Below are 15,287 nucleotides of genomic sequence, written 5' to 3' on the forward strand. Positions count from 1 at the left end.
ATGGAAATTCAGTCTTTTGAAGGACCATTATGTCTTTCAAAATGCATAAATAGGCCAGAGTTTAGTTAAGTATTCGTTTTAGTTATAATCTTCTACATAAATAATTCGAATTCGGTCTGTCAGTCTTGTATGAACTCCTACACTGCTCATAGGAGCGACAAGAAACTTTAAGAAGTTGTTGAGTACACTGTTGCAAGGGTTTTGGGTACAATTTGTTTTTGCCCCACCCAGGGTCTTTCAAATATTTTTCGCGTAGACTGGAAATTGAGGCCCATGAGCACAATTACTTGGAACAAATGGGATCGAGATGGTAAATGGAAAGTCAATCATAGTAACCTAATTTTTTAAGTACTTTTAAGTTAAAAATATGATTGTTTTTAATACGAGGAGAGAAATTTTTCACAGAGGGTTCCGCGGAGAAATTTCCACGGGGGAGAATTTTCTGAGGAATTTTCCTTGAAGTTGCTTTCTTTTGAGATCACAACAGCACGCGACGGGTAAGCTAGTCATATATATATATATATATATATATATATATATATATATATATATATATATATATATATATATATATATATATATATATATATATATATATATATATATATATATATATATATATATATATATATATATATTACATTCAAAGCATCCATTAAATCTAAATGGCTTTAAGTCACTACCAATAAAAAAGAAAACTGTACGTTATTTTCCCTAACTACGAGCACCACACATTTTTGTTTTATTATTTGGTGTAACAATCGATGTGAAAGTTTAGTGTACCAGTTTTAATTACTAATAAAGGCCATTTGAAAGCCAGGAATGATAGTCAAGATTTAAGTTATCTTTGACCCCATAAGTAGTTACCCCCCTAATATTCTTAAAATACAAGCACCAACATTAATAATGATGGGCCTGTTGCATTAACATTTAATCTGTTTGCTGTGAAAAATCTTGTTCAAATCTCAATAATTCATGTAGAATAGCAAACCTAAAGCGTCTCTCATGGTAATAGCCCACATTCTTGACACAACAGATCTACACAGATAGCTTTTATAGTATTTTCAGACCTTTCCAGCACTTGTCCTTTTTTTTTTAAAAAAAGACAGAAATTATATCCTGATAAAAATATCCCATTATTTTTCTAACATACCAAAATTGGACACCCGTAGCTATCTAATTGGCAGATCTCATTCTTGTTGTCTGGAGAACTGGGATGCAAGATTGTTTTTTTTTCAAACGAAGAAAGACCAGAGCGTTATTGAGGAAGGGAGTAGGGGATTTTGGCCCCCAAATATTCCCCATCCATAAATAAAAAATACTCTTTTTAAGTATTTCCAGTAAATTTTTTTTTCATACTTTCGTTGAAAAGTTGAAAAACCACAAAATTGCCCATCCCCTAGGTTTGAAAAATAAAATCCCCTTCCCTTCCTTCATTTCCATGAACTGCTGCAACTGTTAGAGATTGATTATGATTTTTTTTTGCATTAAATAGATTGAAAACAAAAGAAAAAGTTTCTTAGTTTAGAATATTCAGTAGGATTTTTTTGAGTGATCAAAATCATTACCGAAAGCAACCATCATAGCTATTTAACCCTCTGACTTAAAAACATTAAATAAGCGTCAGTTCGTAAAAGTACGCTTTTTAGCGTAAGGATCATTTGCTGCACCATAATTTAGCGTAAAAGTACGAACGGATTTTTTTACCATGCAGTTATTAACATTAAAAGAATACATTATTATATCGTAATAAGAAAGAATATATTATAATACAAGATTTGTCCTTACTATTGGCAAGTGTGAATAAAGATAATTTAAGAGCGTATGTAGGGGGGAACTATCAGGTTTGACCCTCCCCCCGGAATTTCTGCCCAATTCGTAAAAACATAACAAAAATAGATTAACAAATTTTTGATGCGTTCTTATATTTTTTTTAGTAGCCCCCGCTCCCACGAACAATATTCAGGATGCACCCTTGAGTTCACTCACCAAAGTTATTAAAATACCATATCTGCTATACCCTGGGAGCGAACTTAGTCATCAAAATTACAAATTGAAAGCTCTAGTGCCCTTTTTAAGAGTTGAAAGTGGTTGGAGGGCAACTATAGCTTCTCCCGTGCTCTTTTTCCTATCCATCCCCCTGAAAAATCCCTGATGAAATTTTGAGGCAGCTATTTTGCTCAAAAATAGCAAATATGTCGCTTTAACAAATATGTCGGGGGTGATATAAATCTTTGCAATCCTTATGGAAATCTTTCGCTGTTTGCACATAGATTTTAGATTACAAAAGCGGGGCATGTTTAATCCTGGGTTTTTGATAAGCTTAAAGTAAAATACTATAATCTTTGAGGGAAAAAAATCATATTTTTTGTTGGGAGTCGGAAAAGGGGGCTATCAAATGGGCTAAAAAGCTTTTTGTTCCTAGTTAGTTGTATTATGAGTGAGTTCCTATGGATTGTTTGTTGATCCAGATTCCTAGGAGTTGTATACTCCTGAAATGGCAAATGTACCTTGGTAAACCTACGGACCCTGTTCGCAGCTGATTTTTGAAATCGTTTGCAATGTCTTGGGAATGGATTAAGAGACCAAGTTAAAACTTGGAGGGAGTATTGGAAAGTAAGAGGGTCAATTTGAGGTATTCTTTTGACTTGAAGGTGGGAGGGGGGGGGGGGGTAAATTGACGAGACACTTAGGGTCCTCGAAATAACATGTCTGTATTGTCTTTGGAACGGCTTCGAGGATGGAGAAGTGATTGCACTATAAGCTCCAATTTATTGACTTCCAATTTATCAGTATTTCAATGGCGGGGTGGATCAGAAGTCACTATATGCTGCCAGGTTGTCGAAATAGCGTATATGTAGTACTTCCAGAAAGGCTAAAGGTAACAGATTTACTCTTACAGGGAATATTAAGGGGGCCCAAGCGGACGCTGAATCGTTACTTGCAAAGAAGGGTAGGATAAATTCAAAAGACAAAATAGGCATCCAGGTTATCAAAATACCAATCTGTAATATTCAGAAACGTCAATAAACGGCTCATAAGATTCAGAAGATACTTTGAGAGAATATTGAGCAGTGGGAGAGGGTCAAGAAGGCTTCAAATTTCAACCTGGGGGATCAAGGGGAACTTGATGAGCCCCATTCCTTCTCAAGACTAGAACATAAATTTGCGCTTTACTGAAAAAAAAAAACAACAACAACAAATGACCGTGGATTGCCAGTTTAATTGACATATACTAATATGCATTCCTTAAAATTTTGACAATTTTATATTAATGAAAAAAAGCGAAAAGATTTAAAACATATTTCGTTTTCAGGAAAGTTCAAATTATTTTCTGATCTCAAGAAGGTGTGGGGGCTATCAGCCATACTCATGTTAAGTTTTACTCGTTTTGAGTTTGACTTGGCTATTTATTGTAATTTATGTTCGTTTTGCATATTATGTTCATTATTTATGTTCATTATGTTCGTTATGTTCGTAAAGCCGTCCTGGCCGAGTGGGTTGGTGTGCTGGATTCCGGATCCCTTGTCTGAGAGTACGCGGGTTCGAATCCCAGTGTACCCAATTCTTCAGTTTGGGACGGGGGTCAGTGGCGTGACTCTGTAAGCTTAGCCAGGGTCGACCCAGCTTTAAATGGGTACCTGGAGAAATCTGGGGAAGGTAAACAGGAAGGGTATGTGAAAGCACAGGATGGCTGGCCCCAACCCCCCATTGCACTTCCTGGCTGAAAGGCCAAGAAACGGAGTTCAGCACCGCCGGTACGGACTGTAAAGTCTAATGCCGTATCCTTTACCTTTTATGTTCGTTTTGAGTTTCATTTACTGGTTGATAGTGATTTATGGTACTTTTACGCTTGGAAGATTATTTGACTATATTTCTACTCATTTTTGGCTTAATGAAGCTCTTTACTTTTCTTAGAAAAGCTTGTTTAGTGGGAAATGTTTTCAAATTAATTTCTGTTTGTTTTTATTGACATAGTCTATTTCATATTAATTTTTTTATATCTTTTTTTTTTCTACAAGAACTCATAGTTTGGGCTGCTAATTGCTAATTGCTAATTTGAAAAAACTTATACAACAATTTTTGACCCTGACACAAACAGTATTTCTAATTTAATTTTATAACACCTAAAATTGACCTGAAAAATAAAACTTTATCATTACAAAAAGATTCTATCAATGTTGTTTGATAGCCTGGATACACTGAAACTCTTTTAATTTATTTTAATTGTTAGAGTAGAAGTAACAATAGAAGTAGCCCCAAAAGTTTCAACTTAATACCCCAGTCGTTCTCGATATATTTCTGAGGTATCTTATTGGCAACCATAAACACAATGCCTTTTGATTTAGTTTAAAGCAACATTTAGTTTTCAAGCCTAATGGTCCAATTGCATAATTGTGGGGGGTTGAAATGCCCATTATCCCTAAAGACATTGTTGCTGGACCGTTCTACTATGCTGAACAAAATGGCTGTATCAAATTTTTGACTGAATGCGTTTGGAAAATGAATGGATTTGTCCCATTCAATAAATAGCCATCTAAAAATTTCTATCAGAAGCATTTCAGGAAAATACAAGGTATTTGGGGGTATCCACTCTCCGATCACTTTGAATCTTATAAAGTGCACTAGAACTTCTGATTACTATTCCAATGAGCCCCCTCCGAAGTTCATACGACCCCTTTTCTATAAAAACCTTATATGCCCTGTGGGCAGAACTTAAGTTGCTCTAAAGACTATGGGGGTTGCCATCCTCAAATACATAATTTCTGGATCTTTTAACTACGTTGTACAAAATGCCTATCTCAAACTTTTGATTGAATATGTTAGGGGAAATGGTGGGCGTTTAAGGGGGGCTAGTTGCAGAAAACTCACTTTCAACTATTAAAAAGCGCACCATCCTCAAAGACATAATTTCCGAACTTTTCAACTGCGTTGAACAAAATGGCTACCTCAAAATTTTGATTGGATGTGTTTGGGGAAATGGTGGGCGTGGGAGGGGGGCTAGTTGTCCTCTAGTCACTTTCGATTCTTAAAAATGATACCAGCCCTTTCAATTTTCAATCAAATGAGCGATTTTTGAAGTTTCTACGACAACTCCTTCGATACGAAGGGCCCTGACCTAAGACAAACAACCCCCATGCATAAAATTTTGCCCACATCGCTCTTTACTGCAGCACTATTCATTCTTGCATTGCCTATTTTTAAATAAAAAAAAAACAAGTTTGGTTTAACTGAAAATAAGGAGCAACATTAAAAGTCAATACGAACAGAAGTTATTCCGTATAAGAAGGGTTTCCCTCTCCTTGATACCTTGCTATTTACGCTAATATTTTCAACACTTTTAAAAAAGCTTCCTATTCTAATTAAACGGCATGTTGTTTCAGTTGGCGTTCTTAAGAAATAGGGACAGACAGTCATAGTTTGGCATAATGAGCAAGGTATTGACGAGGAAACCCTTCTTACACGGAATAATTTGTGTTCGTTTTCGTCATTTTATCCCTAAATACATAGCTATTTGATCTTTCAACTGTGCTGAACAAAATATATTTTGTTCAGCATATCTCAAAATTCTGATCAGAGAACTTTGGGGAAAAGGGGGCACGGGAGGGGCGTGAAAGGGGGCCAGTTGTCCTCCAGTGTTCTTTGTTACTTAAAAAGGGCATTATAACTTTTAATTTCCGTTCGAACGCACCCTCTCTCGATCCTCTAGAACAATTATTTCGATACGATTATCCCTGAAAAAACAAAACAAAAAAAAACAAACAAACAAGAAAAAGCACGCATCCTTGATCTGTCTTTGAGCAAAAAATAGTAAAATTCCACGTTTTTGTATATGAGCTCGAAACTCCAACAGGAAGGTTCTCTGGTGCTTTTACTCTCATCATGTGATTTTCATTAAGATTCCTTGGATTGTAAGTGTGTTTCTTCCTATTTCAAAATCAAGAAAATTTTCTTAGGGTAGTAACTTCTGATGGGTAACACTAAACTGGATGAATCTATCAAACAGTTCGTGGTAACGAACTGTAGTAAGGAGCGATCCGGCTCAATAGTAACCAAAACTCTAAAAAATAGAATTTTGATATAAATAGCTACATCAAAAGAATCGCATTTTAATGCTGATTTTAAATATATAAGTTTCATCAAGTTTAGTCTTAGCCATCAAAAGTTACGAGCCTGAGAAAATTTGCCTTATTTAGGAAAATAGGGAGAAACGCCCCCTAAAAGTCGTAGGATCTTAACGAAAATGACACCATCAGATTCAGCGTATCAGAGAACCCTCCTGTAGAAGTTTCAAGCTCCTATCTACAAAAATGTGGAATTTTGCATTTTTTGCCAGAAGACAAATCACGGGTGCGTGTTTATTTGTTTGTTTTTTTGTTTTGTTTTTTCCCCAGGGGTCATCGTATCGACCAAGTGGTCCTAGAATGTCGCAAGAGGGCTCATTCTAACGGAAATGAAAAGTTCTAGTGCCCTTTTTAAGTGACCAAAAAATTGGAGGGCATCTAGGCCCCCTCCCACGCTCATTTTTTTCCCAAAGTCAACGGATCAAAATTTTGAGATAGCCATTTTGTTTGGCATAGTCGAAAATCTTAATAACTATGTTTTTGGGGATGACTTACTCCCCCACAGTCCCTGGGGGAGGGGTTGCAAGTTACAAACTTCAACCAGTGTTTACATATAATAATGGTTATTGGGAAGTGTACAGACGTTTTTAGGGGGATTTTTTTGGTTTTGGGGGTAGGGTTGAGGGAGGGGGCTATGTGGGAGGATCTTTCCTTGGAGAAATATGCCATGGGGGAAAAAAATTCAATGAAAAGGGCGCAGGATTTTCTAGCATTACTATAAAAAAAAACAATGAATAAATAAACATGAAAACGTTTTTTCAAATGAAAGTAAGGAATAGCATTGAAATTTAAAACAAACAGAGATTATTATGCATATAAAGGGTTCTAAAGATACTTTAGCATAAAGAGCGAGGTATTTAGGAGGAGATAAATACCTCGCTCTTTATGCTAAAATATTTTTAGTGATTTCAACTATTTATTCTACGGTCTATTTGATTCAGGGGTCATTCTTAAAGAATTGGAACAAAACTTACGATTTAGTGTAAAGAGCGAGGTATTAACGAGGGTACAAACCCCCTCGTACACATAATAAAAATATAAGAATATAAAAGTTTGTTACCTAAGTTAATTCTTAAGTTACGTATATTTTTTACTAATAAAAACGTTCGTTGAATATTAAAAGTTCTAGTAGCCTTTTTAAGTAACCGAAAAATTGGAGGGCAGCTAGGCCTCCTTCCCCACCCCTTATTTCTCAAAATCGTCCGATCAAAACTAAGAGAAAGCCATTTAGCCAAAAAAATAATTAATATACTAATTTCATTTCAATAATTTATGTGCGGAGAGCCAAAATCAAACATGCATTAATTCAAAAACGTTCAGAAATTAAATAAAAAAAAACTAGTTTTTTTAACTGAAAGTAAGGAGCGACATTAAAACTTAAAACGAACAGAAATTACTCCGTATATGAAATGGGTTGTCCCCTCCGCAGTCCCACGCTCTTTACGCTAAAGTTTTTAGTTGTTTTAAAAAGTAGAATTGTGGCAAAGAGTCAAACTTCAAAGAGTCAAAGAGTCTCATCCCTAGTTTGAACTGATATATTTTCGTCATGGAAAGGCGGTATGGTCTTCGAAGGTATCTAATTGAAAAGAAGGAACTTAAAATTATTTTCATTAATAATACCTGGGGGGTTGAAGCCGGAGGTAAAATCTTGTATAGCATTAAACATAAGTAACAAAACAACTAGTCTTTATAACTTTAAATGTGGGTTCCCCCAGGCAAGGTTATTACTAGCAAAAATGTTTAAGAAAGAAGCGAGGAATGTTACTGACTGGCTGGTCTTTTTACCGACTGTTTTTATAAATGATTAGCATAATATTTGTTTTGAATTCAATGCGTTAAATCACTGTACAAGCTGGTAGAATCGCTGCATTTACCGACCGAGATCGAGATTTCGGCAAATGTAATGTTACTATTTCCATGCTTTTCATTCAACCGAATTTACAAATGTGGCACCATCTGTAAAATCACGACAGGAGTCAGTAAAACTGTTGCGGTTACAGACAATTCGAAATATCTGCAAATGGCATATCAGTATTTTCGCGGTCTTTATTTAACCGAACAAAAACAGTTGGAAAAATCGATTTTACCGACTCATTTTTTTAATGAATACCCAGAAACATTAAGGAGGGGGGCGTTCCCCAATACGTGACGGCTCTGTCTCCAGGGGTCTCTCTTGGACAAGGTATGGCCACTGAGACTTGTAAACAAAGCAAAGCGCTGGTATTATACACGAACTTAGGCTCAATATTTATAATTTTTCTCATCTAGGCAGATCATACGATATCAGTTGTCATAAAAACTTTGAAAGGAGTTCATTCTATTAGAATTGAAAGTTCTAGTGCCTTTTTAAAGAGTAAAAAGGCATTAGAGGGCAACTAGCCCCCTCCGACGCATTTTCCCCCAAAGATACCCAATAAAAATTTTGAGATAGTCATATTGTTCAGCATAGTTTTAAATTTCAGTAAATATGTCTTTGAGGATATCAACCCCCCACAACCCTTGGGCAAGGACTTTAAGTTAAGCAGTTCACCAATTGTTTACGTACAGTATTTTGTATCGCGAAAAGGATGTTTGTCTCTTGGTGTCCAAAAAGGCTATGAGAATTCTGGTAAAGCTTTCAGAGAATGTTGAAATGAGTGTTGAAATAAATCAAGACACACTACGTGTAATTATGCATGCAGGTCGTCAAAAGAGCGTATCTCAAGAATCGGATCGGAGAATAATGAGGGCCATGATCAATTGAGCTAAAGGCGATAAGTGCATGCTACAACTGTTACTATAACTACTACTACTCCTACTACTACCATCACTACTACTATAGCTATTGCTACTGCAGCTACTTCATCTGTTGCGACTACTACAAAGGCTAAGGATATTAAAATGATAGAAAGAAAATGGAAAACTTTACTAAATCCAAAAATTACTAAGACTTTCAGTTATGAACACAGTATATAAATATATTAAACTCTGCATTTTTTTTTTCAGTAATCATAGTTATGATGGAGTTTTTTTTTTCCTTTTTTTCTTTATGGTATTAGAAAAAAATATAGCTTGAAATAAGGATTTTTTTAGTAACATTCAAATTATGTTCTGGTATTTAGAAGATATAGTGATCTTAGACCTACTCCTATTATTTTCCGCTCGTTTCGAGTTTGACATGGTTAGTTATTGTTATTTCTGTTTGATTTTGGGTTTCTTTATTCACTGATGGTGGTTTGTGCTGATTTTACGTCCGAAAATTACTTTCAGAGGCCAGGTCGATCTTCTGAAGGCTGTTAAAAAATCACTGCCAAAAATACTATGACTTATGATGCATTTTATTTCCGTTTCCAATGCTTTTTGTTTTAGCTACTTTTAATGGAGTTTAGGGGATATGTGTTTCGTTTATGAATCCGTACCACATTTATGAACATCGTTATAAATATTGCTACATTTTCGGAAAGTCCCATTCAAGCCCAAGTATTGGGATTCTTCTTTTTTTTTATAGATAAAGATTCTTAACCCGAAATGCATACTATATATTAAATTTAGTGGACAATTTTTCTATAAATTGTAATTATTTTATTCATTAAAAAATTCAATGCTGAACAGACTGTCCAAACATTAGCAGCCCATGTGTCATGCCATTTGAATTAAGGCAAGTCAAGTTCAACGAGTTAATTAACAAATAAAAACATAAACATCGTATCATCAAAATGCTCAATTCATTCGTGGACGCCGAGAACTGCAATTTTTACATTTTGAGCATAATAGGCAGTGTACCCACTGCTTTTACTCTCTCAAAACTTCTCATTTTGAATAAAACTAACCAAAAACCTTCCTAATCCTAGCCTAGCCTCAGTATGAACTTGCAAGGAGTAAAACGTAGATCAAAGTAAAACTATATGGATTGTCATAGATGCATTTACACTTAGACGTATCACTTAGAGATGTAAACTCCTTATTTTCTTCCTATTCAATAAATTCGTCTCATGTTTTGAGAAAATAGGTCTTCCTGGATTCGATAAGATTTATTGCAAATAAGATTGTAGAACCTTACTGTTTTCTTGAAAGTTCTTGTTCTGTCATTTTGGAAGAATTGTGGTAAAGATTTTTTCCATGTGTCAAAAATTCAATTTACCTTGCTATCTCTTTTCATTCACCTTTACCTGATAAACAATAAATTACATACTTTATTTTTTAACCCCTTTATACCGCCAAAGCAAAAAACTGAGTCAAAATGTTACGCCTGTTTCGCGTGAGAAACCAAACACGGAAAGAAAAAACCACAAAATCTTTTCTTGAAAATAATAATGATCAAATTATTCATTTTATATATGGTAAAGGTAAAAGGTAAAAGATACGGCATTAGACTTTACAGTCCATACCGGCGGTGCTGATCTCCGTTTCTTGGCCTTTCAGCCAAGAAGTGCAATGGGGGATTGGGGGCCAGCCATCCTGTGCTTTCGCACACCCTTCCTGTTTACCTTCCCCAGATTTCTCCAGGTACCCATTTAGAGCTGGGTCGACTCTGGCTAATCTTACAGAGTCACGCCACTGACCCCCGTCCCAAACTGAAAATTCGGTACGCTGGGACTCGAACCCGCGTCCTCTCAGACAAGTGATCCCGAATCCAGCACACCAACCCACTCGGCCAGGACACATCTAATATAAATGGTGCAATATATTAGATCCCTCAACTGCAAAATGACTCACCACACCTCCCTCATAATAGCTGACTTACAATTATACGCTTTGCTTCGTTCTTTTTATTAGTATTATTCCCTCTTTGGCCGCTCAGTTTTACATTTGGAGAGAATTTTCCAAGGGGGAATATTCGGTGAGTATATTTTAGTTTATTTTTTCTTTTCAATATTCCTTTCTACCACCACAGAAATAACCAAATTAAAAAAATATGGTTATTATCTGTCATACTTTCATTTGATCATGAAATATTTTTGAGGAAGAAATGCATAAAACCATGAATCGAATCTCTGCTTCTACTGATTGAAGTTTAGCTTTGGTCAAAAAGAAAATTTAGGCGACTTCAGCTTGACAAACAATTTAGGGTGTTTTGTTTTGACTGCCCTTTTCCCGACTACAGCACAGAGTGGATCCACTTCTGCTAAAGATATAATTAAATCAATATTCACTGATTATTCTATATCTTAAAAACGCTGGGTCATAATGTATTTTGCTCAGTCAAATAATTGACTACATCTATGATTCTAAAGTCAATAACAACTCAATCTCGATTAAAAGAAAAGTGCAACAGTTTATTTGATGCCAATCGTTAATCTTACATACATTCTTCTTTTTCAGCCTCCCTGTTTACCACCACAGAACAGGTTTGCCAAAACGGTCAGTCCTCATAGTGCTACAATTGCCCAAACTTGCGAGCTACACAGCGCTTTTCAGTGCTATAGTATAAAAAATTGACTTTAATGGTGCTGAAACAGATCTAAAATAGTACTTTCGTGATATTTTTGCAATCCTGAGCACATGCCACAGTGCTGAACGTAATAAAATAGTGTCCACATAGCACTTTTGTGCTACAGATGGCAACCCTGCCACAGAAGCAATTAAAGTAAAATTCCTATCTTTATAGATCAGATAAAAGGTTGATGGTGGAATGTTCCTTGAGGAAAAACCAAATCTCTAATCATATGGTGAATTGGACTTTAGGGACGAATAAAATTGAAATTTACGAGTTTCTGACACTGTTAAGTTAATCCAGTGTTAATTTTTTTCCAAACTCCCTTTCTAACGCAACAGAAGTGACTTAATCAGAAGGCCCTGATCACTGTGTTCTAGCCCGAAGCGTCATCACGGAATCTTTTCTTGAAGGCGATATCAGCCAAACTATCCATTTCATATCCCCCTCTACTGCCCATAGGAGGAAAGTCATGAAAGAAAGTAAAATTAAGAACTTCCAAATAGTTTGTACATACTCTGTTGGATGTTTTTGTTCAACAGCCACAGAAATTGACTAATTCAATTTGTTCTAATCATCAAATATCAAGTTAAAAAAAATAACTTCTTAAAGATGATATCGGATAAATAGTTCATCGCACCTTTACTTCTAGGTAGTAGCCTATCATAAAAAAAATTAAGTTTACGAAATTTCAGAAACAAAGTTTTGAAACAACTGCGATTATAGATGGGCATGTAGTTTCATTATTGTGTTTGGTCCATATTGAGAAATTCGTGACCCATCTAGATCGTTTAGTGTGCTGGGTTCCTGAAAAACTATTGAGCCATTTTCGAAAGAAATATATACACATATATATACACAATTATATCTCGTTTAACGATAGAATATTTATCAAATGCATCTAAAATTTTGTTACATTTTCATTTGACCGACTATAGCCGACTGTTCAAATTCGTTTTCCCAGCAGGTGGCAAAAAGAGCACAATTTACTTTCTAGACTTTATTTAAAATCACAAAAAAAGCCAAGAGTGCTTATATTTGATTTGTATCACCAATCAATAGACCAAACTGTCGCCTGACCAGAATATGCCACCAAATAGCTTAAGAAGGTAGTTTAATAATTGTGTTTTGTCTATATTAAGAAGATATGCAACAGCGTCTCTTTAACCTTGAAACAAAAACAGAAACCAAAAAGTTAATATTTACATATATCTCTTTTATTTGTTTTCCAAAAAATAAAACAGAAAAAGAATTAGTAATCTAGTGAGTGGTTTCAATGTTAAGTATTTACTGCCACTTTTTTAGTGTTAATTTATTTACTACATGTGAGAACACATTCATATTCAAATGGATTTTGTAATGCAGAAGGCTTGGGCAAGTTTGCCCCTTCTTTTTATTTAAATCACGGATTCAATGAAATATTTACAAATAAAATATTTGAGCTTTCTCAAAAGTAGCACACGTGTAGGAACACAATCCGTATCCCGTGTCTAATGTGTTTCACAATACCTATATTAGCCGAGGGTTGTGTCTATATTAGTCGGGGGTAATGTCTATATTAGTCGGGGTAATGTCTATATTAGTCGGGGGCTGGAAAACTATTGGTTCCATCACTACCTTAGCTCTATGACTATCTACTTTGGTTCTACTACCCTAGGAGTGACGCATGGACGAATAATAGATTAGACATATCTAATAAGAAATGAACTAACATCATTTTTATATAGCCCTAATAAGGGGCAATTGATGCCAGACGTGACTCTCACTCAATTGGACGATCTGTCTTGGCTTTTTCTACAATCAGCCATGACTTGATGCCCACAAATTTTCCATTTTAATCCAAAAATCAACGGAATTTTTAATTAAAAGGGAATAGTTGTGGGAATCAATTCATGGCTAATTGTAGAGAAAGCCAAGACAGATAGTCCAATTGAGTGAGAGTCACTTCTGGCATCAATTGCCCTTTATTAGGGCTGTATAAAAATGAGACGCGTTTCATTGCTCATTGAAGGCTTAGTGGAAAATCACACATATACAATAAAGTGCTGATACCTGCTTTTCGATTTTATTTATGGTTGGTTCGTTCATATTGGAAGGTTAATATTGTAAATTTTAAATATAAATATAGTAATCGCTTCCCAAAGAGTACGTAAAATTTTATTGGAGTCTCATTTTCAATATGTTAACGTTTTTCGTATTCGGGCACGTGAAAGCTACATCAAATTTGAAGGACAGATGAGGAATTTTGTCTAGGACTTATACAGAGGCAGAGGCGGTTTTTGGAATGGGACAGAGAGGGCACTTTTCCTGGGTGCCTTTTATGGGCGCAAAATTTTAAATAAATAATCTAAGGGTTATAATCATTGTACAGTTTTTGAAATCCCATTTTTATTAAAATACGGTTGATTATTAACTAATTTATAATATAAAATAACTTAAAAATGAAATTAATATTAAATAATAGTAGTTAAAGAAATTAAACTAAATAATCAATAATAATTAGTAATAACTAAATAATTTAAATAATAAATCAAAATGACAATTAAGAAATCGATTATTTATCTAGTAATAAATTAATTACAATTTTGTTAATAAATACAAAAGTTGTTAAAATTTGGCCTAAAAATTTTGTGGGAAACAGGAGAGGGGGTGCTAATCAAGATTTTACCTCGGGCCCAAGAAGGACCAGAGCTGCCACTCAACGGAGGAAAATCTAGCATTGAAGTGATTAAATTTATTTAATTACATCACACTGGGCATAAGGCGAATTGGTATTCTGGTTTGTGTTCTTTCTCGAACATAAAATAAACTCTCTGTAATGAACATGAAAGAGTAGTTGAACATTTTACTCAGTTTCATCCGCTAGTATAAGGGAAACCAATTTCCTAAGTTAAGATAACATTGTCATGGAAGGGAAAATTTGTTCAGGAAATTGCTTTTCGATTGAATTCTCTTTAAGGATTGGAAAACGTGCCATTGCAGGTAGTTCCCTAGTTATGGTTTAAATGTTACTCTAATTTAAATCTGTAACAACCGGAAGAATATTTTTGTTTCTGAGTTTCAAATTGAAAAGGTAAGAAGGGCGATCCTTGCAGAGGCCAACCTGACAAAGTCCATCTTCCACATTTTTTCGATCTTAGTTTCAAAGCCCATGATTGGCTTTTCACTTTGCTTTCAAACACAGATTTTCCTAGAAATAAGCATTAAAACCTTGGAATGTAAAAAATCTTATACTTGTGATTTTTTTTTTCAAGCAATTAACTTGCATGTCTAACATAAATTGTCCATGGGAAAATTACCCATACTCAAGCACATAGGTAATTACCTGGAATTATTGACATTGATTTTTCTATCTCTCGATTATCACATTCACTAGTGAGACAGCAATATTTCTTTTTTTTTTTAGTTTTCTATCCTTTTCTTTGTGAACTGTGCTTAAATGGCCGCTGAAAAGTTCAGGTTGTGAATCATAATTTCTAGTCGGAAAAGTAAATGGAAGAGAGCAGCCAACTCCATCCCAATGCCTTTTTTGCTACCTGCCTGACCCCATAGCCCCCAAAACATCAAATCAAATTTTGAGATGGTTTATTTTTCTCAAAGCAGGCGAAAAGCCGAGTAAGTTTGTCTGAATGTAAACAGTGAGAAAATTGTTAAATTTGGATTACAATGATTCTCTTGGATTGACTGATACAGTGTATCTGTGGATGCTTAAGTGGACTAGGTTAAACCTACCTTACTAAGATATGCCC

At 35.0% G+C, this 15,287-nt stretch overlaps 2 protein-coding genes across 4 annotated transcripts in view; one reads left to right on the forward strand and one right to left on the reverse strand.

Annotated features, from left to right (window-relative positions):
• Positions 1-12,991, forward strand: part of LOC136027463 (ADP-ribosylation factor-like protein 2) — a 127,961-nt gene extending 114,970 nt beyond the window's left edge. The window contains exon 4 of the mRNA XM_065704754.1: positions 11,427-12,991. Within this exon, the coding sequence (XP_065560826.1) occupies positions 11,427-11,535 (109 nt within the window). The 3' untranslated portion in view covers positions 11,536-12,991. The remainder of the gene's footprint in view (positions 1-11,426) is intronic.
• The window catches only part of LOC136027462 (serine/threonine-protein kinase 32A-like), a 194,768-nt gene that overhangs the window by 63,566 nt on the left and 115,915 nt on the right, over positions 1-15,287 (reverse strand). The gene's annotated exons all lie outside the window — the stretch shown is intronic.

This window comes from Artemia franciscana, chromosome 5 (assembly GCF_032884065.1).
Source record: "Artemia franciscana chromosome 5, ASM3288406v1, whole genome shotgun sequence".
Taxonomy (NCBI): Eukaryota; Metazoa; Arthropoda; class Branchiopoda; order Anostraca; family Artemiidae; genus Artemia; species Artemia franciscana.